Source organism: Callorhinus ursinus, unplaced genomic scaffold (genome assembly GCF_003265705.2).
Source record: "Callorhinus ursinus isolate GAN/ISIS: 27379988/994484 unplaced genomic scaffold, GSC_fseal_2.0 scaffold12, whole genome shotgun sequence".
Classification (NCBI taxonomy): domain Eukaryota; kingdom Metazoa; phylum Chordata; class Mammalia; order Carnivora; family Otariidae; genus Callorhinus; species Callorhinus ursinus.
Genome location: NW_027397074.1, coordinates 16,056,919 through 16,082,782, shown reverse-complemented (window position 1 = coordinate 16,082,782; position 25,864 = coordinate 16,056,919). Strand labels below are relative to the sequence as shown.

The 25,864-nt window shown below is 41.1% G+C and overlaps 1 protein-coding gene and 1 long non-coding RNA gene across 5 annotated transcripts in view; one reads left to right on the top strand and one right to left on the bottom strand.

The window, feature by feature from the left end:
- Nucleotides 1-13,133, bottom strand: part of LOC141373850 (uncharacterized) — a 28,767-nt gene extending 15,634 nt beyond the window's left edge. The window contains exons 1-2 of one of the 3 annotated variants that reach the window (XR_012380200.1): nucleotides 12,896-13,133; nucleotides 1,391-1,552 (exon numbers count right to left, since the gene is read on the bottom strand). This is a non-coding gene — a long non-coding RNA (uncharacterized lncRNA). Of the gene's footprint in view, nucleotides 1-1,390; nucleotides 1,553-9,540; nucleotides 11,113-12,895 lie in introns of those variants that run through there. The other 2 variants (XR_012380198.1, XR_012380199.1) reach the window with 2 other exon arrangements.
- SRI (sorcin) lies at nucleotides 11,176-25,759 on the top strand. 2 transcript variants are annotated; one of them, XM_073898773.1, is made up of 9 exons: nucleotides 11,176-11,319; nucleotides 12,303-12,386; nucleotides 14,891-14,960; nucleotides 18,645-18,734; nucleotides 19,874-19,917; nucleotides 20,677-20,824; nucleotides 21,054-21,167; nucleotides 22,560-22,618; nucleotides 24,247-25,759. In XM_073898773.1, exons 1-9 carry the CDS (start codon nucleotides 11,269-11,271, stop codon nucleotides 24,271-24,273), a joined length of 687 nt encoding a protein of 228 aa, XP_073754874.1. In that variant the 5' UTR covers nucleotides 11,176-11,268; the 3' UTR covers nucleotides 24,274-25,759. The 2 variants fall into 2 exon arrangements, with proteins under 2 accessions (XP_073754874.1, XP_025728619.1); XM_025872834.2 differs by lacking the exon at nucleotides 18,645-18,734.
- The last annotated feature ends 105 nt before the right edge of the window (nucleotides 25,760-25,864 follow it).

Here is a 25,864-nt window from a genome sequence, read left to right as displayed (position 1 = left end):
ATCAATAATGATAAACTGAGGATATAGAAAATAAATAAAAACAAGGAGCACTGAAAAAGAAGAGACACAATGCCAGAGATATTTTAACAACAGTCGTGAACAGAAAGTACTAAAGGTGCTCAGCAATTCCTCGTACCTGATGGTTGGGATAGGAAAGAAGTAAAGGCATTATAAATAGGACCAGAGGAGGCTGGTTGCAGAGCAAGGATGACAAATGATTCCAAAGATCTCATCGTACTGGGTAGAACAGTGAGGAAAGTGAGCATTCTGGTGGGAGAAAGATTGGTTATCATGTTTCAAATAATAGAAGAGAAACAGATGTCTAATTATAAGTGCTGAAAATTGAAAAGTGGAGTGGCGTTTACAAATTAATCAGGGGAAAAGAAACAGTAAAAATAAATCATAAGAATGATAGAAGGGAAGGGCGCCTGGGTGGCTCAGTTGGTTAGGCGACTGCCTTCGGCTCGGGTCATGATCCTGGAGTCCCGGGATCGAGTCCCGCGTCGGGCTCCCTGCTCGGCGGGGAGTCTGCTTCTCCCTCTGACCCTCTTCCCTCTCGTGCTCTCTATCTCTCATTCTCTCTCTCTCAAATAAATAAATAAAATCTTGGGGCGCCTGGGTGGCTCCGTCGGTTGAGCAACTGCCTTCGGCTCAGGTCATGATCCTGGAGTCCTGGGATCGAGTCCCGCATCAGGCTCCCTGCTCAGCGAGGGGCCTGCTTCTCCCTCTAACCCTCCCCCCTCTCATGTACTCTCTCTCTCATTCTCACTCTCTCAAAATAAATAAATCTTTAAATAAATAAATAAATAAATAAATAAATAAATAAATAAATAAAATCAATCTTAAAAAAAAAGAATGATAGAAGGGATATCAAGAATATTGGTCAAAACATAATGCTCCTACAAATACTGGGACACCTGGTGGCTCAGTCGATTAAGCATTTGCCTTCCACTCAGGTCATGATCCCAGGGTTCTGGGATAGAGCCCCACATCGGGCTCCCTGCTGGGGGGCGGGGGGAGTCTGCTTCTCCCTCCCCCTCTGCTGCTCCTCCGCCCCAGCTTGTGCTCTTTCACTCTCGCTCTTTCTCAAATAAATAAATAAATAAATAAATTCTTAAAAAAAAATACTCCTACAAATACTATCAGGAAAGACACTCAGTCAGATTCAGTTGAAACAAAACCTGGCTGCAGGCTGTTGATAAGACAAAAACTAGAAAACAGGTAAAAAGAGGCTGAAAATAAAAGAAGAGGCAGAAAGACACCAGAAAAATACAAATTAAGTAAAACAGGGGCAGGGCAGTCAATATTACTATTAGGAAAGATTAAAGTTAAAAGTGATACAGTGGTAGGTTATGTGTTCATATGTAGATATAGATATAAATATACATACGGGGCGCCTGGGTGGCTCAGTCGGTTAAGCGGCTGCCTTCGGCTCAAGTCATGATCCCAGAGTCCTGGGATCGAGTCCCGCGTCGGGCTCCCTGCTCAGCGGGGAACCAGTTTCTCCCTCTCCCTTTGCCTGTCTCTCTGCCTACTTGTACTCTCCATCTCTCTGTCAAATAAATGAATAAAATCTTTAAATAAATAAATATACAGACAGAGACATACACAAATTCTTACAACTTGTAAAAAAAATTTCCAGTGGGAAAAATGTCAAAGGGTAGAAGTTGAAATTTTCACAAAGCAGCAAATGGAAACAGACTACAAACATTAAACAGTGTTTAAACTCTCCTAGTCGGGGAAATACAAAGTAAACTATCAACAAAACATCAATTCACTCCCATCAGATTCACAAAATGTAAACAGAACAATAGCACATTTCTATCAGGGATCTATGAAAACAGGTTTTTGGTTTTGCAGGTTTTTTTCCTAACAGAATGAGTAGAAACTACAACTTTTCTCAAAATCTGTCCAGCAAATCTCTTAAAATCTGAAATAGCCTTTGATCCTGCAATCCTACTTGTGGGAATCTTTCTGTAGAAAGAAGAGTATTATAAGGTAAGGATATATGTACACAAATTGTTTATCATCACATCACATGTTAAGGCCAAGAAAGTTAATAAAGGAATGGTGCATTAAATATAGTATATCCACACCATGGAATATTATACACTTATTTTATTTTTGTTTTTTAAAAAGATTTTATTTATTTGACAGAAAGTAAGCGAGCACAAGCAGGGGGAGTGGTAGGCAAAGGGAGAGGGAGAAGCAGGCTCCCCTGCTGAGCAGGGAACCCAATGTGGGGCTTGATCCCAGGATCATGACCTGAGCCCAAGGCAGACGCCTAACTGACTGAGCCACCCAGGCGCCCCTCAAAGTATAAATTAAAGCTGTACTCATTTTGGTTTTCTTTCAAGGTAGTGTTGTTAATGAGAAAGGCAAAAAGCAGAAAAGTGTGCAAAATTCGATCCCACTAAAACACATGAACATTTAATCCTGTAAGTATGTGTACAAATATGATTATATGTATGATTATGCAAGCACGGATGAATTAGAAATAACAAAGAAACAAAAGAACTTTGAGTCCAGAGAATTAGATGGACATAACCCACACAGGCAGCTTCCCAGAACCTACAGGGGAGAAGCATCTAGAATAATCGCTTAGGTCAGGTCATTTGCAATGTTAAAAACGTGTGTGTTTGGGCTGGGGGTGGTAGGGGTGGTGGTGGTGAATCTCCCAAAGAGAAAGAAATCTAGAAGCAAACTCTCAGACTTTTTAAGTCCCGGGTAAAAATAGCAGAATCAACTTGTTTCTGCTTTACAACAGCAACAAAGAATAAGATTTTGAATTTCAAATTTGTGGGCTTGTAAGGGCATTTGCATCTGGGTCAGTGGTTCTTATCTTGGGTGATTTTGCCCCCAAGGTACATTTGGCAAGGTCCGGAGACATTTTTGATTGTGACTACTGGAAGGTGGGGAGTGTTAACTGGTATCTAGTGGGTAGAGGCCATGGATGCTGCAAACATCCTACAAAACAGGACAGTCCCCCAAAATAACAAATTTTTTGACCCACCACGTCAGTAGTTCCAAAGTTGAGAAGCCTTCCTAGAGTGACCAACTATCCTGGTCTGCCCAGGACTGTAGAGTTTCTCAGAACTGAGGATTTTCAGCTCAAAAACCAGGGAAGTCCCAGGTTATTGCAAATAAAAATGACAGGCAAAATAAGATACACTTTTGGACACTCAAGATACTGATCTAAGTTGGACTCATCTCTATCTCTACAGATTGCTTCACAGCTCTTTTAAAGTAAATTTGTAGCTACAAATATAAAGAGTTTTTCTCCATTTAGAGGAAAATTTTCTTCTCAAATAAAAGCTGAAATCAAGACAAGGTCCTTATGATTTTTTTACATGGTAAACGGGCATAGAGACTAATCCATAAAGAAGTATACATTTGTCAAAATAAAAACTATATATTTAAAAAGTGGGGTTTTACTGTTTGTAAATTATACCTCAATAAACCTGACTTTATAAAATGGAAGTCTTCTCTATATTTTTAAAATAAGTAATCCTAATTTACAGATTAATTCTTAGGTCTAATGTAGGTTTATTTTTTTAACAGATATATATAAGATAACTTGCCAATACCTAAAAAATAAAATTATGGTTTAGAAATATTCTGTTTCTTATGGAGGATGTTTCTATGCTGTAAGTAACATTTAATACTGACTCTGAAGTGTGACAACTTTATAGATGCAGTAACTCAGTGGTCTCCTTATGTGCCCTGAGAGTCTTTGGTGGATTTATCTTCAAAATAATAAAATAGATGTAACAATTACAGACAACCATTTCTACTTATATCACCTTCTTAAAAGCAAGCAAACACTTTCTAGATGCCCTCCACATAATTTCCCTTTCAATCTTATTGCCAGAATTAGGTCATATGCTCATTTTTTAATTGTGGTTAAAAAAAAAATGCATACAGGGAAAAGACAAGGGTGCCCAGTCTCAACATTCCTATTGAATTAACATGGTACTGGAAGTCCTAGCTAGAGCAATCAGGCAAGAAAAAGAAATACAATGTATTAGAATTGGAAAAGGAGAAGAAAAATTGTCTCTATTTGCAGATGACATGATTTTAAATATATAAAATCCTAAAGACTCAACCAAAAAAAACTGTTAGATCTAAGCAATGAATTCGGTAAAGTTGCATGATACAAAATTAACATACAAAAGTCAGTAGCATTTCTGTACACTAACAACAGATTTTCTAAATAAATAAATAAATAAATCTATACTATTTGCAATAGCATCGAAACAATAAAACACCTAGGATAAATTTAACTACAGAGGTGAAAGATTACTCTGAAGACAAAACACTGATGAAGGAAATTGAAGGAGACACAAATAAATGGGAAAGAATCCCATGTTCATGGATTGGAAGAATTAATGCTGTTAAAATGTCAATATTATCAAAATCCATGTGTAGATTCAATGCAATCCCTATCAAGACTCCAATGGTATTTTTTAGTAGAAAAAACACTCCTAAAATTTATACAGAACCACAAAAGACCTTGAATAGCGAAAGAAATCCTGAGAAAGAAGAACAAAGCAGGAAGCATCACATTTGCTGATTTCAGCAAATCTGAACTATATATATATAGGTGCTGGTATAAAACACACAAATCGACCAATGGAACAGAAATAAACCCAGGCATATACTAGTCAACTAATATTTGACAAGGGAGCCAAGAATACTCAAAGGAGAAAAGATCGTCTCTTCAATAAATAGTGCTGAGATGATTGTATATTCACATGTAACAGAATGAAACTGGACCCAGATCTTACACTATTCACAAAAATTAATTCAAAATGGATTAAAGATTTACATGTAGAGACCTGAGACCATGAAACTCTTAGAAGAAAACACTGAAATAAAGCTCCTGACATGGGTTTTGGTAATGAATTTTTTGATATGACACCTAAAACAGCACAGGTATGGTTCATGACTCATCACCTACACTGTGCCAGGAAGGCATTAAACACTTTTCAAGCAAGACTAAAACATTAATGATGGAAACTTTATTATCCCTTAAAAAGACTTACATAATTACATGATTAATTGAGCTCTTATTCTGGGCAGTGAGAGAAAAAGGGTGTCTTTTATTCCCAAGTGAAGATCCTAGTCTTCACATTTTTTCCCAACAATCTTAAGAAAATGTAGATAGTATTTATTGGCGCCCCATGTTGCTATCAAACAATCATTTCCACATTTTTTGAGATCTGAGTTCTGTCTAAGGCAGAGGTCTTTAAATCATGAGGTAATACACCCAGATTAGAGTTAAAAGAAAGTTGAGACCTTAACCCGGCAAATGTTATTGCTCATTTCTTCCTGATATGTTAGACGTGGGCTTAATCCAACTGCAGGAAACGGGGAACAAGTGCATTTACTGAGCTGGAGTGTTTCTTTCACCCCTTATCTGAGCAAAGAAGTACCCCCTGGATGCTCTATGGAGTACTTTATTTTCTTATTAATGTAGTTGACACACAATGTTACATTAGTTTCAGGTGTACAACTCAGCAACTGGAGTACTCTATGCATTATGCTGTGCTCACCACAAGCATAGCTAAACACTGTTACAGTACCACTGACCCTGTTCCCTATGCTGTGCCTTTCATCCCTGTGACATATTCATTCCATAACTGGAATCTACACATGTACTTTATATTAAATTTTTTCCAGAAACAAAGAGAGAGTCCACACTGCCTTTTGTCTTGAAAACAGAATAAAGAAGCATCTTGGGCCAGTCCTTTACCTTTTCCCACCTTCTCCTACCCCTTCATCTTTTTCATGAAACAGCATGGTTGGAGATGATGATGGCAAAGGTATCTGTGATTGCAGTGACTTGCCAAAATGACGATGACCCATATTATCTATAAACGTCACATAGCTCTCTCCCTAACCCATGTTGCTGCCACTCCCCTCAACCATTGTGGTATGGCTGCCTAATTCCCACAGTCTTTTTCTAGCACTTAGTAAATTAAGCCCAATAACAGTATTCTAGTTCCCCACACTGCCCATAGCAGTCAGGAACCCCTCTCCTTAAAGGAAAAAAAAAAATACATATATATATACATATCTAGAGAGAGAGCATGAGCAGGGCAGGTGGGGCACAGGGAGAGGGAGAGAGAATCCCAAGCAGACTCTTCACTGAGTGCAGAGCCCAACTCAGGGTTCCAGAGATCATGACCTGACCTGAATTGAAATCAAGAGTCGGCAGCTCAATGGACTGAGCCACCCAGGTGCCCCAGGAACCCCTCTTCTAACTATATAGCTTGGGTGTTCTGTTGCTGAGTTTCTCTAAATAGCTTGGGGTTGCAGTGTCCATACCTACGACTCTGTGATATGAAGGTATAAGGATGAGTTCTTATTCCACTGAGGTTTTTATTGGGTTCAAAATCAAAGTAGACACAAGGAACAGACTCGATTTCTCCAGGTTATATTTAGAAATGAAGGAAATAAGTAAGTATAACTCTGATGATTTGTGTGGTTGTGCCCAAGGCTGACACTTATGACCTTTGGAGGGGTTTTCTACCTCTAAAAATTCTTTTCCTACAGTCCCTCCTCTACCCTAATTCGTCAGGAAGCAGTATAATGAGGGAAAAAATTGTGTTTGGTTTAATATCTTTGTAATTTTTCATATCTTAAAAGGCCCATGATTTTGAGTTAGGTAGATCAGAGGTCAGAGACGTGATATGTAACCTTGGGAAAGCTACTTATGCCTCAATTTCCTTGTCCATAAAATGTGAGTAATTGCATCTCCTTCTGAAGGTGATGTTCTTTAAGTGCAATACCAGAAGGAAGTATCTAGTACAACATTTAGCAAGAACTTCAAAAAGTTGCTTATTTCTCCCTCCACCTTCACCCCTTCCTTTGGACTGAGTGTCAAAACCATAAAAGTAAATTGCCTGTATTCACTTCTATTTTTGTAGAGTTCCTATTGAATAATTTTTCCTGATTTCTGGGGATATCTGACAATTCTCAGCCTATGAATAAAGGAACTCATGTTACATGTAGAAACATTTAAAAGCTGGCTTTCCATCCAGTTTTGTCCTTGAACAGACCCACTAACTACTACTACACAGGGTGAGATTGACAAGTTGGGGTTTCACAGTGTTCCTTTTGGTCCTCTTGCTGGTCTACAGGGAAGACTCTGAAGAAGCCATTTTATACATCGGATCCTATCCCAGGGAGGTCATCATTCCTCAGTGTGACTCTGCCACTGCTACCCAAAGCTCTATCTTAAAAGCAGCAAATCATTTGCTAAGGTGCTATTCTCCCAGAGAAATAGCCAGAATCCTAGAGGGGTTCTTAGCAGTGGTTGGCAAACTACTACCCAAGGGCCAAATCTGGCCCACTTCCTGTTTTTGTATAACAGGAAGCTAAAAATGATATGTACATATTTTAAGAGTTAAAAAAAAATAAAATGAAGAATAATGTTTCATGATACATGAAATCCAAATTTCAGTGTCTATAAATAAAATTGCATTGAAACACACCCATTCATTTGTGTATTGTCTCTGGATGCTCACATGCTACAATGCCAGAAGTGAGCAGTTGCTACGGAGACTCTACGGCCCACAAAGCCTATTCTGTTTACTGTCTGGCCCTTGACAAAGTTTGCTCTCCCCTAGTGTGGGGTACAGACTCCAGAGCCAAGATGGCCTGGCAGCCTAGCTCAGCTCTGTGTTCCTTCCACTTGGGCAAATTGTCTCATCTACTCTGTTTCCTCAACTGTATAATAAGGATGATGATACCATTTATTTCACGGGATTCCATGAGGATTAAGCAAATATATAAAGTGTTAGAAGAGGGTCTGGCACATATTAAGTACTATATGTGTCTGTTGTTATTATTAGTTGCCACAATTTTTTTCATAAATGAAAGCAGGAGCAGCTTACCAATTTGTTACAGTAATTTAGAGAATTTTAAGGATTTCACCTCCAGCACTCCATTAAATTTAATTCTTTAGCAGTAGAGTAGTAGGAAGAAGTCTAAAGATGACTAAAATGACAATTAGCATAGTTACTTAACCATAAAGCTCATCCTGCATACTTACAGATATTTTATATGCTATATGCTCTTTCAAACTTGAGTCTTGAGAGAGTTTACACTCAACTTTGAGTTCAGTCCTCCCTATCTATTCTTTCAAAACAGAGGTAAAATAACAGAGAGCCCCCAAATAAATCAATGCATATACAACTAACTGCTCTCCCACGAGAATGCCAAAAATACACAACTGAGAAAGGATGGTCTCTTCAACAAATGGTGTTGGGAAAACCAGATATCCCCACACAAAAGAATAAATTTGGACTCTTATCTTACAGTATACATAAAAATCAACTTAAAATGGATTAGACTTAATAAGACTAAAACTATAAAACTCCTAGAAGAAAACAGGGGAAAATCTTCATGACATTGGTCTTGGCAATGACTTCATGGCTATGACACCAAAGGCATAGGCAAAAAAACAAAAACAAGTAGGACTACAGCATACTAAAAAGCTTCGCACAGCAAAGGAAACAACATGGAATGGGAGAAAAAAATTGCAAACCATATACCTGATTAGGAGTTAGTATGCAAAATATATAAGGAACTCCGACAACTCGATAGCAAAAAAATGACCCAATTTAAAAAATGGGCTAAAAAAGCCAACAGAAACATGAAAAGATACTCAACATCACTGATCATCAGGGAAATGCAAATCAAAACCACAATGAGTTATCACCTCACAGCTGTCAGAATGGCTAAAATCAAAATGGAAGAAACAGGAGCACCTGAGTGGCTCAGCTGGTTAAGTGTCCAGCTCTTGATTTTGGCTCAGCTCATGATCTCAGGGTCATGAGATGGAGCTCTGTGTCAGGCTCCATGCTTAAGATTCTCACTCTCCCTCTGCCTTTCCTCCCCTGTTTGCGCGTGTTCTCTCTCAAAACAAAAACACAAGAAACAACAAGTGTTAGTAAGGATGTGGAGGAAAAGGAACCCTCTTGCGCTACTGGTGGGAATGTAAACTGGTGCAGCCACTATGAAATACAGTATGGAGTTTCCTCAAAAACTTAAAAATAGAATTACCATCTGATCCAATAACTCCACTACTGGGTATTTATCCAAAGAATACAAAAACACTAATTTGAAAAGATACTTGCACCCCTTTGTTTATTACTGCATTATTTACGATAGCCAAATTATGGAAGCAGCCCACGTGTCCACAGAAGGATGAATGGATAAAGAAGAAGTGGTATATATATATACAATGGAATATCACTCAGCCATAAAATAAAATGAAATCTTGCCATTTGCAATGACATAGATGAAGCTACAGAGTATTATAACAAGCAAAATAAGTCAGTCAGAGAAAGACAAATACCATATGGTATTCACTCATATGTGGAATTTAAGAAACAAAGCAAATGAACAAAGAAAAAAGAGACAAACCAAAAAACAGACTCTTGAGTATAGAGAACAAACTGATGGTTACCAGAGGGGAGGTGGGCGGGGGGAATGGCTGAAATAGGTGAAGGTGATTAAGAGTACACTTACCTTGGGCGCCTGGGTGGCTCAGTTAGTTAAGCGACTGCCTTCGGCTCAGGTCAGGACCCTGGAGTCCCGGGATCAAGCCCCGCATTGGGCTCCCTGCTGAGCGGGGAGTCAGCTTCTCCCTCTGACCCTACCCCCTCTCATGTACTGGTTGCTAGGGGCTGGAGGGAGGAGTAAATGGGGGGTAGTTGTTCAAGGGGTATAGATTTCAGTCACTCAAGATAAAAAGTCCTAGAGAACTGTTGTACCACACTGTGCATATAGTCAACAATACCATATTGTACTCTTAAAAATTTGTTAAGAGGGTAGACCTCATGTTTGTTGTTCTTATAACAAAAAAGAAAATAATAAGTAGGAAGAAAAAAAAAAACCTACAGAGGCCAAAGGGCTCATAAAATGTCTAATCTACCTTGATAATTGCTTTGGTATTTGAAAACAATAATCTACTTCCTAAATAAAATATAAGACAGGTAATCTATAGCTTTTTGATATGTAACAACAGTAACTATTAAAATTGTTCTCACAATCCAGGACTCTCATTTTTGGAGTCTGATTATCCAAAATGAGGACTTGGAAGGGAGTTACAATGCCCTTAGTGGGAACACAGCCCAGGAACGTGGAACGGAGGAACCGTGTCCCCCATGGTGAACAAGCGCATCACCACACTCTGCAGGTGCTCCAATATTTGTTAGATGTTGATGACTTTCAATTTTTCTGTGCAACCGCCATAGCAAAAACTGTGAATGTTGCTCCTCAGTGCATTTCTTAAAACGATAAAATTCAGAAACAAACATCCTTTATGACTGAAATGACATGAAACAAAACCAAACGAAAATCTCACACCTGAATTGCTCTCATCAGACTGTTCAACGAGGTGAAAAAGAAAAATGAAGAGAACCATTTTCTGAATCTAAGGGAATAGTTCTAACCTCTCACCTTCCTGAATAAATACTGAGCAGCACACTCTTAGCAATAAACTTTTCTTGTATAAAAAGGAGGCGAGTAATTTTGGAGAGAGCGATGGTTTCGCCTGAATCATCGAGATAATTCAAACAGCTCATTTTCTAGGAATCTGGACGGGGACGCCCTGCCAGGAAATGCCCTCTGTCTTCCCCAGGCCACATCACGCCCAGCTTAACCAGGAGCTGACCGTGTCGCCTAGCGAGGAAACACCCCGGTGCCGTTCAGTGAAATGTGCAACCGCAAGCCAAACGCTCTTCTGCACACAGTTCCTGAAGTATATTCCTGTTTTCCAAGGGCGTTTTCATATTTTGATTTTTCAACGTCTCCTTTCCTCAAAGGCATCTAAAAACGGCCCTACTACATTCAGCCCCCTTCCTCACAAAACCGCACCCAACTTAGAGCCGGGCGGCCCTGACTAATAAAGTTGTTTAAAATGTTTAGAAGTATCAGAATAGAGCGGAGTAGGAAGCAATAAAGAATCCCCGGGGCACCGTACCGGTGATGGAATGTGCCATTCGTGTCGCGGGGAGGAAAGTCACCGGTGAGCACTGCGTCGCAGGTCCCAGGCGCTTGCGGGAGCCGGGCTTGCGCACCACCTGAGCCCAGAAGGCGCAGAGGCACGCCGAGCGCACGCAGGGGGCCGGGGGCCGAGCGCAGCGCGGTGCGGGGGGCGGCTCGGGCGCTCGTCCCCCGCCGCCCGCGTGGTGCGCTCCGGGGCGGCCCCGGCGGGAGGGCGGCGGCGGCAGCGGCGGCGGCGCAGTCTGCACCATGGCGTACCCGGGGCACCCTGGCGCCGGTGGCGGGTACTACCCAGGCGGGGTAAGTGCAGCCCGCGCGGGCTCGCGGCCCGGGCGCGACCCTGGGACGCCGAGGATGCCGAGAGGCCACACTGGGCCGCCCCGCCGGGGCGGCTCCCTGGGCGCCTCCCGCCCCCGGCTTCTCCCTGCCAGCTGCCTCGCCCCTGGCCCCTGCCCTTCGGCCTCATCCTCGGGCTCCCTCTTCTTAGTCCTTTCGCCCTGCGGGTGGCTGCGTGGGGCCAAGGCGCGGGTGGGTTTTGACCCGAGAAGCCCACCCTGTGCCTGGGATGTGCGGCGTGAAATTGTGCGAATTGGGGATTGGCTTCCTCCCCCTCCCGGTTTCCCCTGAGAGCAACAGCCATTTTAATCTCGAATGGTCCGGAGATCCACCTCCCCTCTTTAAAAGCAAGTGAGAGGAAAAAACAAAAAAAAGTCGGGGAAAGACCGCGGGGTAGGGAGGGGGCGAAGCCCTCCGGGAGGAAGTCCACCTCTCCAGGAGCCTGGGATACGCGTCGTCGTGGGAACTGTTTCCGAGACGGAATGTTCCTTCTGCGCGCCTCCCCACCCAGGTGTTCGCCGCCGCATAGTCCAACCGAGACACCTAAGCCCGGCCTGGGCTACACCTGTCTCAGAACGCTTTGAAAAATACCATAAGTGCTGTGAAAGTAAAAGGAAAACAATTCCGAGCCCTGCGCTTAAGTTGCTTGCCTAGGTTTCATTTAATCAGTAACCTGCAGGCTAATAAGGATTTTTAAAGTTGCTTCACTTATGTAGATGTCACTTTCAGGACAACTCATTTTGGTCCAAGCTGCCAGTTGTTAAATTCTGCTGAGGTGGGAATGGAAGAGAAGGGGAGGAATGATTGCAGTTAAAGCGTGCCCGGTGGTGGGGAGGTGAACCATCCGTGTGAAGGACGGGCAGTTGCCTGGCTTTGCACAAAAGCATGCAGTGGTGAAAGAATAAAACTGGATTCAGCGAAATGATGCTTTTGTATTTGTTTTACAGTATGGAGGGGCCCCCGGAGGACCTACGTTTCCCGGACAGACTCAGGATCCGCTCTATGGTTACTTTGCTGCTGTAGCTGGACAGGTTAGCTTTTCCCCTTAATATTAAAGAATTGTCAGAGTCTACGTTTGTATTAGCTACTGTTAGAGTGGGATGGAAAAAAGAACTTTTCCTCTGGAAAAAAATGCCTTTGCTTCTGTAAAAGAACAAGGAGAGAAGGAAATGTATAGTCAGTTATTTATTTCTGAATATTCAGAACAAATTAGGACTGTTACCTGTATTTATGTAGGTTCACTTCAAAACTAAATTTGTGATTGAATTAGGGTCTGGTTAAATAGGAATAGGGGGCTTTAAATATACTGTAAAGATCTGTAAAGTAGAAAGATGTTTTTAGAACTATGAATTGTCAGGGTCCGTGGTGGTTTCCAGAGAAGAAATTCCAGATCTGGTGAACACCTCAGCCACTGTTTGTACAACTTAAAGACACCTACCGGTAATTATGTAGTCAAATTCTAATGGACACTTTCTTTGGGTTGAATCTGATTGTTAATCACTTACCCCCTAGGAAATAGGTACTTAAGTTAAAAACTTACCAGCTTCATAATAAGGAAATTACTGCTCCTTTAGTATCAGGAAGTTAATCTTGTGAACAGTTTAGTTCTCTTTGATGCTGATGCTGTTCTGGGTCAGCTCTTCGAGTCCTTACAAGGTGTGGTGGCCTGTCCGAGAGAGAATGAAAGTTCCCTCCCTCTCGAGACCTTTCAGTTCTCCACCTTGAGTTGTAGGACAGGTAGGTGGTGGTGTGCATTGCTGTACACTTCCCTAGCTCCCCAGGCCACTGTGTATGGTAAATCCACTGCTGGTATGACCCAGAGCTGTCCAGAAGCGGTGTTTGCCCTTATGAATTCGAGTTAGCTTTGTGTTGAACAAAAGCAAGAAATAACACAGTCTTCAAGTGAAGATGTTGTCCACTATTACGGGATAAAAACCCAAGACCACCTTTCAGAATAGCATTCCAAGAAATGTAGTTCAAGAAATTGAGTGGAAGGGTGCCTGGGTGGCTCAGTTGGTTGGGCGACTGCCTCCGGCTCAGGTCATGATCCTGGAGTCCCGGGATCGAGTCCCGCATTGGGCTCCACTCCCGCATCGGGCTCCCTGCTCGGCGGGGAGTCTGCTTCTCCCTCTGACCCTCTTCCCTCTCGTGCTCTCTCTCTCTCATTCTCTCTCTCTCAAATAAATAAATAAAATCTTTAAAAAAAAAAGGAAATTGAGTGGAAAATTGAGTCTAAAACTGAAAGAGCTTCCCTTTTAAGTATCTGCTTCATCTGCGAATGATCTATATCTTTAAAACCACAAGACAGGGCAAAGCTCAAGGCTTGAGTTCTTAGATTTCTTTGCCTCCCGCCCTGTAAGTGACCCCACCTGCTTGGCTTGCAGCGGTCCCGGCCTACATCAGCATATCCATTGTCTTTCAAATTATTGATCCTGCTCCTCACTTAGAATTGAGGATTTGGGTGTTTTATTTTTAAGTCCCTAAAAATAATGTCTATCTGGTTCTGAACTTGGTCAGCCAATGAGTAGACCCTGGGAACCTGTATCTTCCAGATATAATTGTGGTTCTGGAAAAACCATTCACCACAGGTGATCACGAAGGCCTCTCTTTGTTTCATCCAAGCGTATTATTTACGAATGTCAGCTCTGTACCTGGTTCTGCGCTCCCTCCCACCCCCCCCACAACCAAAAGCTAGAAAGAGGAATAAGACTTTTAAGCAACTATATAAATAATTTTAAGTGCTTAACGGGCAGTTTCCTAGCTCAGACTAAAAGAAGAGTAAGTTCAAGACAGAAAGTAGGGGCGCCTGGGTGGCTCAGTCGTTAAGCGTCTGCCTTCAGCTCAGGTCATGATTCCAGGGTCCTGGGATCGAGTCCCACATCGGGCTCCCTCCTCGGGGGGAAGCCTGCTTCTCCCTCTCCCACTCCTGCTTGTGTTCCTGCTCTCGCTGTCTCTGTTTCTGTCAGATGAATAAATAAAAAAACCTTTAAAAAAAAAAAGAAACTAGTTTTATTCATACATTAAAAAATATGTATTTTTGAAAGAAACTGAATTCACCTGTGTTTTATTGAAAAGAGGAACCTTGTACTCGAACATTTAATGCCAAATCTAATTGAGGAATTTAGAGGAAATGATGACAAGATATTGGTAATACTAAAGGATGGTGTAAGTGGCTTTCCGACCTTGTGAATTCTTATGTAATAATTATTTAAAATAGAGTCTGAAATTGCCGACTTTACTTAGGTATCGAGAAATGTATTTTTTGTTTATGGCCCTAATTATGCATTTGTGGAAGAGGACTTAACGATTTGTTTTTCTTTCATTAAATTATTTTTGAAAGTAGAACTGGGAAAGGAATACCTGTTTTTGGAAGGCATTCCTTTTAAAAAAAAAAAAGGCTCATGCATGAAAATGCTCACTTTCTTTGTCATTATTGCTGAAATAATATACTGAAAGTAAACAAACAACTAGAAGGCACAAAGCACTATTAATGATTCTTCTTCTCTTTTTTGTCCACCCACCACCCCCGCAAAAGGATGGGCAAATAGATGCTGATGAATTGCAGAGATGCCTGACCCAGTCAGGCATTGCTGGAGGATACAAACGTGAGTTGACAGTCCCAAAGTTTCTCTAGAAGTACTCTTGTGTTTCATATTTTAACTGTTACTTAGGATGATAGCCTTCGAGGACACTGGGCTTTTCTGATCTAGCAAAAATTAGAATTTCCAAAGCTAATTTCGGTTGTTTATTATTATAAAATGTTAATTTGAGAACAGTCGTTAGTAAGCCGTGCCACACTACCTGCCTGCCAGTTTTGAGTGGGTCTCTTGGACTGGGGACGCGTGGAAGCCATGAGATGGTCTCTGTGGCCTCCCTCACAGAGGACGAGGTAAGGCGCTGAAATGAAATCCGCCAGGTCAGGTGTCATCAATGACAGGAGCTGTCATTTACGGCTATTTGCCAAAAGTTGACTCTGTCCTGAGCCTCCTGGCACTTAGGGTTTTGGGTGGCTGGTCCTGTGCAGCTGGTCCCTGAGTGATCTGCCCTGCACGCCTGGTTCTGAGTGTTTGGTCCTGACCCCCTTCCCCGCAGTGGCTGGTCCCCACCCCTGGTCCTCAGGGAGCCACTTTGCACTCCTGCTCTCTGAGTATTCTGCTGGCAACGTGAATGCTTGTCCTGACCCCCCCCCCCCCCCCCCCAGGACTTGCTTCATTTCTCTTTCCACTTCAGAGAACGTGTGCAGGCTAAGTCGGAAGTACCCTTCCTAATTTCCAAACTCTTTGCACTAGTCTTCCTTCTCCTTTCCTCCTCAGTTCCTCCCAGCCTGGATCTGCTGCACTTACACCACCTTCCTGCCTTTTGAAAGAGCTCTTTGCCCTGAGTTGCAGAGGCACTGTATCCGGATGGGGCTTCTCATCGTCCCACACACCACCACATGCTTCTTTTCAAATCAGATCTTGACCATGACAAACACGCAAGGTAGAGAATAGTGTTTTGACTTGCCAGCTCAGCCGTTGGTTAATGGAGACAGAATATCAAATCAAAGCCTTAGCTGTTGGTAAACTGTGGATTAAAATGCTCAGACCAGAAGTCACACCTGAAGATTTATAGTGGAATTTTTTAACTGTGTGACACGGCATACTTACTAGATGGCTCTCTTTTTAAACTGTTTGCATTTCTATTTCAATCATCCTTTCTTTTATGTGACTTCAGTATCCTATTAATATTTCCTAGCTGGAGAAATTAATATGAAAGAGGAACTTTATCATTTCTCATTTAATTTGGTCCTTTAAAAAAGAAGCCCTTTCTAGATAGGGGATTTTTTTTTTCGTGTTATAGGAAATAGATCTAAATTGTTCATTGTTAACCTCAAGCAGTTGGGGCTAGTGAACAAAGAATTCTGGTTTAATAGCAGCGTTTATGAAAATGAGCTATGTCCCAACATAAACTATTATTTTGTACCCTTTTGGTAGAAGAGGTGTGGCAGGTTTTAAAATCTGACTAACAAATGGGTTGTATATCCTTGGAGAATAGTCCTTTTAAACATTTCATATGAGGAAATCATGGTTAGTGATGGTCTTAGATCACTGAGTTCTAGGGAAGACATTTCCTGAGTCATCAGAACCATGGGATTAAATTTATTTGCTTATTGTTATCTGGTTGTGGAGGCGGTAATGAATCACAAAACCATCCTGCTTGTGAGGAGTCATGGTGAGTTTTATGATACAGAAGTTACACAACGATTGGTGTTTTTTAAACCCAGCTTCCAAACTAAAAAGCACAGATGGAGGTGAGGTGAGGGGCGGAGGGATATTCCAACCTAGTACCTACAGGCAGCTTCTCCAGGTTGAAAGGAAGCAGTCATACCCAGAGGTGGAGTTGATAAGAGAAGTTGCTCTAGTCTGTAAGAAAGTAATTCAGCTTCTTTTTTTCCCCTTGAGTGTAGTTGTTACTCTGGTAAGGTTGAGAGAAAAACTGAAGGTAGGGTTTTCCTGCTGGGTCCATTACACTGTGGATTTCTACTAGAAGAAAAGATGTATCGGGGCGCCTAGGTGGCTCAGTCGTTGAGCGTCTGCCTTTGGCTCAGGTCATGATCCCAGGGTCCTGGGATCGAGCCTCGCATCGGGCTCCCTGCTCCGCAGGAAGCCTGCTTCTCCCTCTCCCACTCCCCCTGCTTGTGTTCCTGCTCTCGTTGTGTCTCTCTCTGTCAAATAAATAAAATCGTTAAAAAAAAAAAAAGATGTATGAGCATTCTAGTAGAATGAACAGGAGAAGGGAGAGAGTAAAAGTAAAATTATAGCAAAGATTCTTCTAAAATTATCTAAAATAGAATTAGCATTAATAAAAGCTATTTCTGGGGGAAAAATTCAGCTAAAATTGAGCAGGAGTTTTCCCTATCCAAACTTATTAGACATCAGTGTTCTAGTTCATCAGAACTGTCTGGAATAGTGAATTTTCTGTTCATTCACTTTTGTTCACTGTGCATCTCATTCCCTCTCTTAAATCCTTCTCACAAAAGATGACCAGATTCCTGGGCTTCCTGGCACCACTGGGTGTGGTGCCGTGCATAGCCCTGGGACACAGGGAAGGTGTTTGCTTCATGGCCCCTCAGAACCGATGATTTAAAGTCAAACACAGGTGGGTCTGCCTAGTGGCTCTCAGGCCCTCTCAAGCACTGGTTCCTAAACTTTAGTGGCATCAGCATCACTGGATTGCTGACCCCTGTCCTAGAATTTTTTATTCAGAAGGTGTGAGGTAAGACCTGAGAATTTGCATCTCTGACAAGCTTCCAGATGATGGTGGTCCCGATTGACTAGCTTGTTTGTATGTGAATATAAATCACCTGGGGATCGTATTAAAATGCAAATTCTGATTTTGCTGGTTAAGGGCTAAGATTATGCAGCTCTAAAAGCTCCTAGATGATATTAACATGGCTGGTCCAGGAATCACACTTTCGGAAGCATCCTTGGCTGCTCACTGGAATCTTTTGAGAGCTTTAAAACTTTTGAGAAGCTTTAAAAAAATAGTCACACCTGGGTTCCATGCTCAGATGTTTTGATTTAATTGTTCTGTGATGATGATGACTATATGGAATACTGTGTTGTGTACTTGAAAATGTCTACGAGAGTTGATCTTAAAAGTTATCACACACGGGCGCCTGGGTGGCTCAGTTGGTTAAGCGACTGCCTTCGGCTCAGGTCATGATCCTGGAGTCTCGGGATCGAGTCCCACATCGGGCTCCCTGCTCAGGGGGGAGTCTGCTTCTCCCTCTGACCCTCTTCCCTCTCGTGCTCTCTATCTCTCATTCTCTCTCTCTCTCTCTCTCAAATAAATAAATAAAATATTTAATAAAAAAAAGTTATCACACACGTGAAAAAGTTAACTGTGTGGGGTGATGGATGTGTTAACCAACCTAATTGTTATCATTTTGCAGTATATATTTATATGAAATCATTACATTGTATACCTTAAACTTACACAATGTTATTTGTCAATTATGTCTCAGTAAAGTTGGAAAAAAAAAATTGTTCCGAGGTGCAGCCACGGTTATCAGAATCTTTTAAAGCTTCTGGGTGATTCTGATAAGTATTTCAGGGCTGAGAACCATTGGTCTGGATTAAAGAGACTTCATACCTCCACACAACTTAAAAGTCAGAATGAAGAATCAACCAGCTCTTTCTCAAAAGTGTGGAAAAGTGTTGGCTCCTGTCACTTCAGAGAACTGTATCTGTGGGTTAGATGGAGTCTGAAGGGCCAAAATAGAAATAGTTCCCCACCTTTTATTTCAGGTTCCAGGATATGTGAAACACAGGAACCTGTTAAAAGTGGAAAACCTATAGTTTGTACAGTCTGGAGACATTACAGTACGAAGAGCTCAGGTGTGTCTTAAATTCAGTTTGGTTGGAGATAAATAGGAAGCTAGTAAGAGCTATAAAATTGTTCTGTGTGCCTTTTCACACACCTGCAGAATTTATGCCAGCTTCGCCCACATGACTCTGGTCACTTCTGCCTTCTAGCCTTACATCTTCTTTGTGCCTAAATATTTCCCCAGTCATCAGTTCCCATGAACACAATGTAAGCTGCAAGGAATTCTTTATTTGGAATTTGCTAATGCTTAGGTAGATCACCAGTAGGCCTATTAACCAATAAGTATATTCTACTTTAGTTTTCTAAGTGAGCTATAGAAATTCCTTTGGAATATGCTCGAGCTGTACATAAACTCAAAAGGCTTCTGGACAGTGGCCACCCCTGAATTGGTCATCGTATCTTCCTCCAGAGTGCTCTTATTTAGCACAGTTTTGGCAAGCATATCTGTCTGGTTTCATATATAAACTTACTGTATGTGAAAATAGGTCATAGGCTCTTCAAGGTAGGAGGTTACCATTCAGTGTGTGACATTAAAGGGGAAAGAAAGATACATGAACTAATGTAATAGAATTAGCAAAACCAGCTATTTATAGCCTGTTAGGAGTAGGAACAAAGTAGCCCTATCTTCTGACTCACCATGGTGAATTGAACTCAGTATATTACAGTTTCAACGGCAAGAAAGTATATAAAACTTTAAAAAGATTATATTATAGAAAATGTTATGCATATCCAGGAACAGAGATAATGATGTGGTGAACTTCTATGCACCTGTCACCCAGCTTCACCAAGTTAGCAGTGTGTTGCCATTCTTAGTTCATCTGTAACCCTGTCCGTTTTCTTTTGGAGCAAACTCTAGATACCCCCCACCCCCGCCAACTTCAAAACCATTATCTACCTAAAAATATTAACAATACAATGTAGTACTTTTTAAAAAGATTTCTGTTAAAGCTGTTAAAGTCAAATTTGGGTTCTACAAGGAATTCTCTCTATCTGGAAAAAATCTTCAAAGCTCCATGTAATTTAGTTCCACATAAATTGAATAGCATATAAAAGTAGGAGTGTATAGTCACTTTTCTAATTAATTTGAATATATGCAATGTTATGTGAATTTTTGAAACTTGTATTGATATGCATGTACTTTTCTTAACAGCTTTTAACCTGGAGACTTGTCGGCTTATGGTTTCAATGCTGGATGTATCCTTTACCTTGATTGCTGACTGGAGGGTATTTTCCTGATCAAAAAAAAAAAAAAATTCCTAAAAGAATCCATCTAAGAATTAATACCCAGTAAACACAAGGTGACAAATGACCACAAAAAAAGTTTTCTGAAATCATTAGCTTTTAAGATGTAACTTGGTGTGAAAAAGGAAGGGAGCTTAGTAAATAGAGCATTGGTTATTCAAGAATTCATGGAAGCATCGAAGGAGGGCAAGTATAGAAATCAGGGTGGTCAGGGAAGTTTTTTTGCCTTGTTGTTGTGACCTTCAAGCAATGGAATTTTTCACATCACAGTTCTTAGACTTGGTTTAGCTGGTGCTGACCCTGCACTGCCTTCCATCCCATCTCTTTTCCAAAAGTGAAAACCCTGGGTCTGGAAGGGCCTACCAAAAGGGAGTGTTAGGGTGAAGACCCCCCAGCCCCCAGCAGCATAGCCCAGGGCCCCCAGAAAGTACAGCCCAGTTCCAGAAACAAGATTGCTTTTCACGGGTGGCTCACCCGCGGCCACCTTCCTTCCTTATAATCACGTCACATCGATTCTCTTCCCACAGCGAAAATACGTCCCCAGAGCTTTTTCTCCATGGGCCCTTTTCATTACATCACACTAAGAAGAACATACAACATTTTTAACGCTTTTAGCCAAAAGAACATTAAATTCCTTTATCCTTCATCTTTGATTTATTCGTTAGAAAATGTTGCAAAATAAAGAAGTTCTAATCCTTGATGACAGTTCAGAGAGATATGTCAGGCACAATGGGTTTCAATGAATTTAAAGAACTGTGGGCTGTGCTGAATGGCTGGAGACAGCACTTCATCAGTTTCGACAGCGACAGGAGCGGCACGGTGGACCCTCAGGAGCTGCAGAAGGCCCTCACCACGATGGGTGGGTACGGCCGACTCCAGCCACCTGGCCGAGCTGGTCCTTTTTTCATTTCTGAAACTGTTAGGTGAAGGCAGTTTCTGTTGTCTAGAAGCAGTGTATATTCCTAACTAAACACATAATATATAATGCCTAGTGCATAGTCACAATTAAAATGAGTACTCCTAGGCTGAAAGAATTGTGATTATTTTTAATGGTCTTTTTGTTATCCTTTAACTGTTTCTTTCCTCAGGCTTTCGATTGAGTCCCCAGGCTGTGAATTCAATTGCAAAACGCTACAGCACCAATGGCAAGATCACCTTCGATGACTACATCGCCTGCTGTGTCAAACTTCGAGCCCTGACAGGTGTGTTCTTCGAGGTGGTGTCGTCAGGGCCAGGAACACACAGTTCGTGTGACGTTTCATTTTCAGTGTTTCTGAACTTCTGTTGTCCGCAATTTCTCTTGTTTCCCCTAACTTCAGGGGCTTTCTAAACACTTCTGTTAAACGTATCTAGCAGAATAATTGTGTTTTTTCCCAGAAATCCTTTCAGATTAGTGGTAAGTTGCTTTTAAAATAATCTTAACTAGGGGCGCCTGGGTGGCTCAGTCGTTAAGTGTCTGCCTTGGGCTCAGGTCATAATCCCAGGGTCCTGGGATCGAGCCCCGCATCGGGCTCCCTGCTCTGCGGGAAGCCTGCTTCTCCCTCTCCCACTCCCCCTGCTTGTGCCCTCTCTCTCTTTCTCACTCTCTTGCTGTGTCTCTGTCAAATAAATAAATAAAATCTTCAAAAAAAAATCTTAATTTCACAAGAACATTCCAAAACGTGATCACCTAATTTGTGCACTTTTGGTCAGAGCATGAGCGGTTCTGTGATTTCTCCCTAGAATGTAAACTATTTGAAGAAAGCGAAATTACTCATTTGTAGCTCTCTCTCCTAAGTCCTCCTGTTGGAAAGTAATTTAAAATGGTCCTCTGTTTCAGAGGTATGGACTTCTTAGATGAGGGTATATGAGTAATCTCTATTTTTTTTCTATGCCCTCTTTTCTTTTTCTTTCTTTTGTATATTTTTCTTGTTCCATCCCTCTCTTTAGTCTTTTTCTGTCTCTTTGTTTTTTAAAGTAGGCTCCATGCTATGTGTGGAGCGAGGCTTGAATTCATGACCCTGAGATCAAGACCTGAGCTGAGATGAAGAGTCAGACGCTTAACCGACTGAGCCACCCAGGAACCCCAATCTTTTACTCTTTTTAATACCTGGGTTTGTAATTTTTTTGCATTCTAACAAAAATATGAGGGCAGATTTTTTGTTGTTTTTATTTAAGTAAATCCTTTTCAGCAGCACAGAGCTCAGACAGGTGGAATATTTGATTACAGCCCATTTGCCATATCAGGGACTCCGTTCATCCATTTCCTAATTAAACACTATGTTATAAAGAAGTTTGAATTCTTCATTTCAACTAAGTAATGGCCTCAGAAGTCACATGGCTTTTACTGACTTTGGGATCAGGTGCTTTCTTCCAGTTGCACATTGAAAAAGACAGTTGGCTGTCTTTTGTGTTGGTGTATTACTTTGTTGTATATTAAATCTATTCACATTCATCTAGTTGGCTTCTTTGCTGTGGGCTTTTGTTTATGTTGGCTGGTTTACAAGTTTTACAACTCAGATGTTAATGTGGTTTGAACCCAATGCCAAAATAATTACCTGTTGTGAATTCAGGTGTTAAAAAATAACCATAAATTTTACTGTGGTGTTTTACAGATAGCTTTCGAAGACGGGATACTGCTCAGCAAGGTGTTGTGAATTTCCCATATGATGATGTAAGTCTCTGTAAATTCAGAACTGAGTAGATGAATAAGATGTGTGCCAACTGGGGATTCCCTTTTGAAGTTAGCCATTAAGAGCATTCTTAAGGATGCTGTAATGAAGAATTAAATGATCAGGAGTTACCATTCAGAATTTATTAATTTCATTTATTACTAGTCTTATTCATAAACCACTGTTTGATTTGCATTGAAAGACTCGGTTCAAAGCCCAGCTGGTCCCATTTCCTGGCTGGGTCACAGAGGCAAGTTTCTTCATTGCTCCAAGACTGTTTGAGGAGAGGAAGTAGTAATGCCTTCTTCCCTGGGCTCTTGGGAGATGTCAGTCAGAAATGTCCTTGGAAAACACCATGCAGATGTTGTGTCTGTTTTTGCCTTCGTTGAACAAATACCCCTGTCACTTAGAAGTCAGTTGAAAAGCTCAAAGCTGTACTTGACACACCCATGTTCTTCATTGAGGATGTAAGGCAGAGACTTCAGCCACAGTTTAAAACAATGTATTTACTAAACCGTCACACTACATGAGATTGGACAAGGCCACATGACCAATGTGAATGTAGCCAGGTGCCATCTTGGATAGCCTTAGATGGATATACACAAGAAAGCTGGGGAGAGGTTTAGTTGTTTTTCTGTTCTTTGCTCAGCCATGGATTTAAAAAAAAAAAACACGTTCAGAATGGAAAGCACTGCGGTAACTGAATGCACTAAAAGGTTTCTCTATTACACACTGCAAGAGTGAACATATTTTCATTTTGGCAGCTGCCACAGTTCTGGTAATTTTAAAAGGGCGTGTGTGTAAATATGTTTATTTCTTCTGCTTAAAGGTGTGTTTTCATTAGTGTGCATTAGCATCTCTGGTGACAGTCCCGGCACTGTTTCCAAAGATGGAGAGGCGGCCTGTGGAGTGGAAAGTGCCCGGGCTTTGGCCTCCCACGGGGTCCCGTAAGAAATTTTAAATGTCTTGATCCTCAATTCCCCTCTACCTGAAAGGGATGATCAGCTTGGCTTTGTAGGAGTGCTGTGGGCATTAGCACACAGTGCCTCCCTCGGGTCAGAAGAATGACAAAGAAAATTGATAGAAAAGCAGAGCCTATTGGGGCTTAGAGTGAAGCAGACAGTTCACAGCAGAATACTGATGCGTCTAAACCTGGGTTTCTGAATTGCCAAGAAAAGGTCATATATTCTGTTTCTGTGCATACATAGAGTTGCATGCTTAGGATTTATTTTAATAAAGCAGATTTTAAGGGAATAAACTGTTGAGGGTGCTCTGTGAGTGGTGGGATAATACTGTGTCGTCTGGAGGCCCCCGTGTGATGGAACTGTTAGTTCTGAGTAGGAACCTTTCACTGTGGCCATTTCTCGAGTCTGAGATATTTGGAATTTAAATAATTCTTTATCCACTGAAGTAAGATCTGCTTCCTGTAAGAAGAGGAATCCACTGGGTTTTATATTAGACGGCTTCCCCTACAAAATGAACCTTTCCGCCCATCATGTACTCTGAATTTTAGAAAGGGATCTCTCGTGATCCGAAATTCAAATTAGAGAAGCAAAACGTAAACAGCCTAAAAAGAAGCTACAGTTTGTTGCAATGTTTGCCGGATAACGTGGACCTTTCTTTCTTTCAGTTCATTCAGTGTGTCATGAGTGTTTAAATCAAGAGGAAGCTGTATAAACATAACCAACATTCCGGCTGGAGTTCTCCTTTGCTCTTACCCTTTGCCTTCAGTAACATGTGTAAACTTGCAGCGCTGTTTTTCCTTCATAGCTGTCATAAAGGTTTACTCCTTGATGTACAATGGAAGTTTTTAGTATTGATAATAAATTCTTTGGGATTTTTACGAATAGAAGATCAGGTCTCTTAACACCATTTGGAACTTCCTTGAGCCTTTGTCGGTGATGCCTTATCTTCTGGCTAAGCCTCTTTTATGTAAATTTCAGTGTGCAAAATGTTTAAGTCTCGTGGTATATTTTTCACTGTAGGATTCGTAAAAATCTTTTCATCAGACTACAGCTCCTGTCTCTTCCTAGAAGAGCTTTTATATGGTATTAAAAGCTTTATGCATGGAGTGTTCTTATCATGTAAATGATTTATACTCACTTGGATGTAGACAGAAACAAAAACTCATGGTAATCCACATCGGGGTTCGCTTTAGCGGAAACTTAGCACCGGCATTTTCAGGCTTACACATTTTTGATGGCCACGTCATTGTACAGGGAGCATAAGGATTATCTTCTAAAAACCCACTGAATCAGTTGTGTGGCAAATACGATCTGTCACCAAGTTCTTCTTTGTCATCATCCACCTAGACCTTTGTTAACTCTACTTAAAAATCTTATAAATTATGAGCTTTGCTATGTAAAGAAAACTGATTTAAAAAAAAAAAACCTAAGGGAATATAGGAAAATATTAACTATGGTCATTTTTAGCTTATGAGATTCCAGGTGACTGTAATTTCCTTTATGGTTTTCAGTAGTCTCCAAGTTTTCTATGCTGTTTGTGCTTTCCTGTTAAAATCAGAAGGTGATAATGTTTAAAATACTGATCTGTCCATTTCGATATGCCATGTGTTCACACTCACATTAAAAAATACTACACAGCAAAAGGACCAGACTGAGAGGACCACGATGTTGGTGCTGCCACCACTGGGAGTCAGGGTCAGGAATTGATTTTCTTCCTTCCTCCTACTCTTCCAAATACTCTCTGATAAACGTATTACACTTGTAGTGGAAGACTTTTTTTTTTTTTTCTTTCAATTTATAAGCCATGTGCTTTTAAGATCTGGATTCTCATCCTGGCTGTGCCTCTTCCTGAATAATGTGATTTAATGATCTCAGATATTCTCAGAGCCTCGGCTTCCCCATCTTCGAGGAGGTTAATGCTTGCTTCATGGGGTAGTTCTCAATATGAAAAAATGTGTTGGTATAATAAGCACCAGTAATGTTTCTGTTTGTTAAATTTAAAACTGGCCTGATTTGCTCTTTTTTGCAAGAGCGTAACAGATGAAACCATGAAATTCGCCTCTTTTCTCCCTGCCAGCAGATTGTGTGTCTTACTTCAGGACACAGTGTGAGCGTTACCGTTCAGATGATCATTTCGTTGTCAACCAGTGAAAAAATAAAACATTTCTGAACATCTTCTGCCTCGTTTCACTTGGTTACTTTTTTTCAAATATTGCTAAAATATATTAATTTCATAAGTATTCAACTTTAGCGTATGTATCTGTTTCAAGTATTCACACCTGG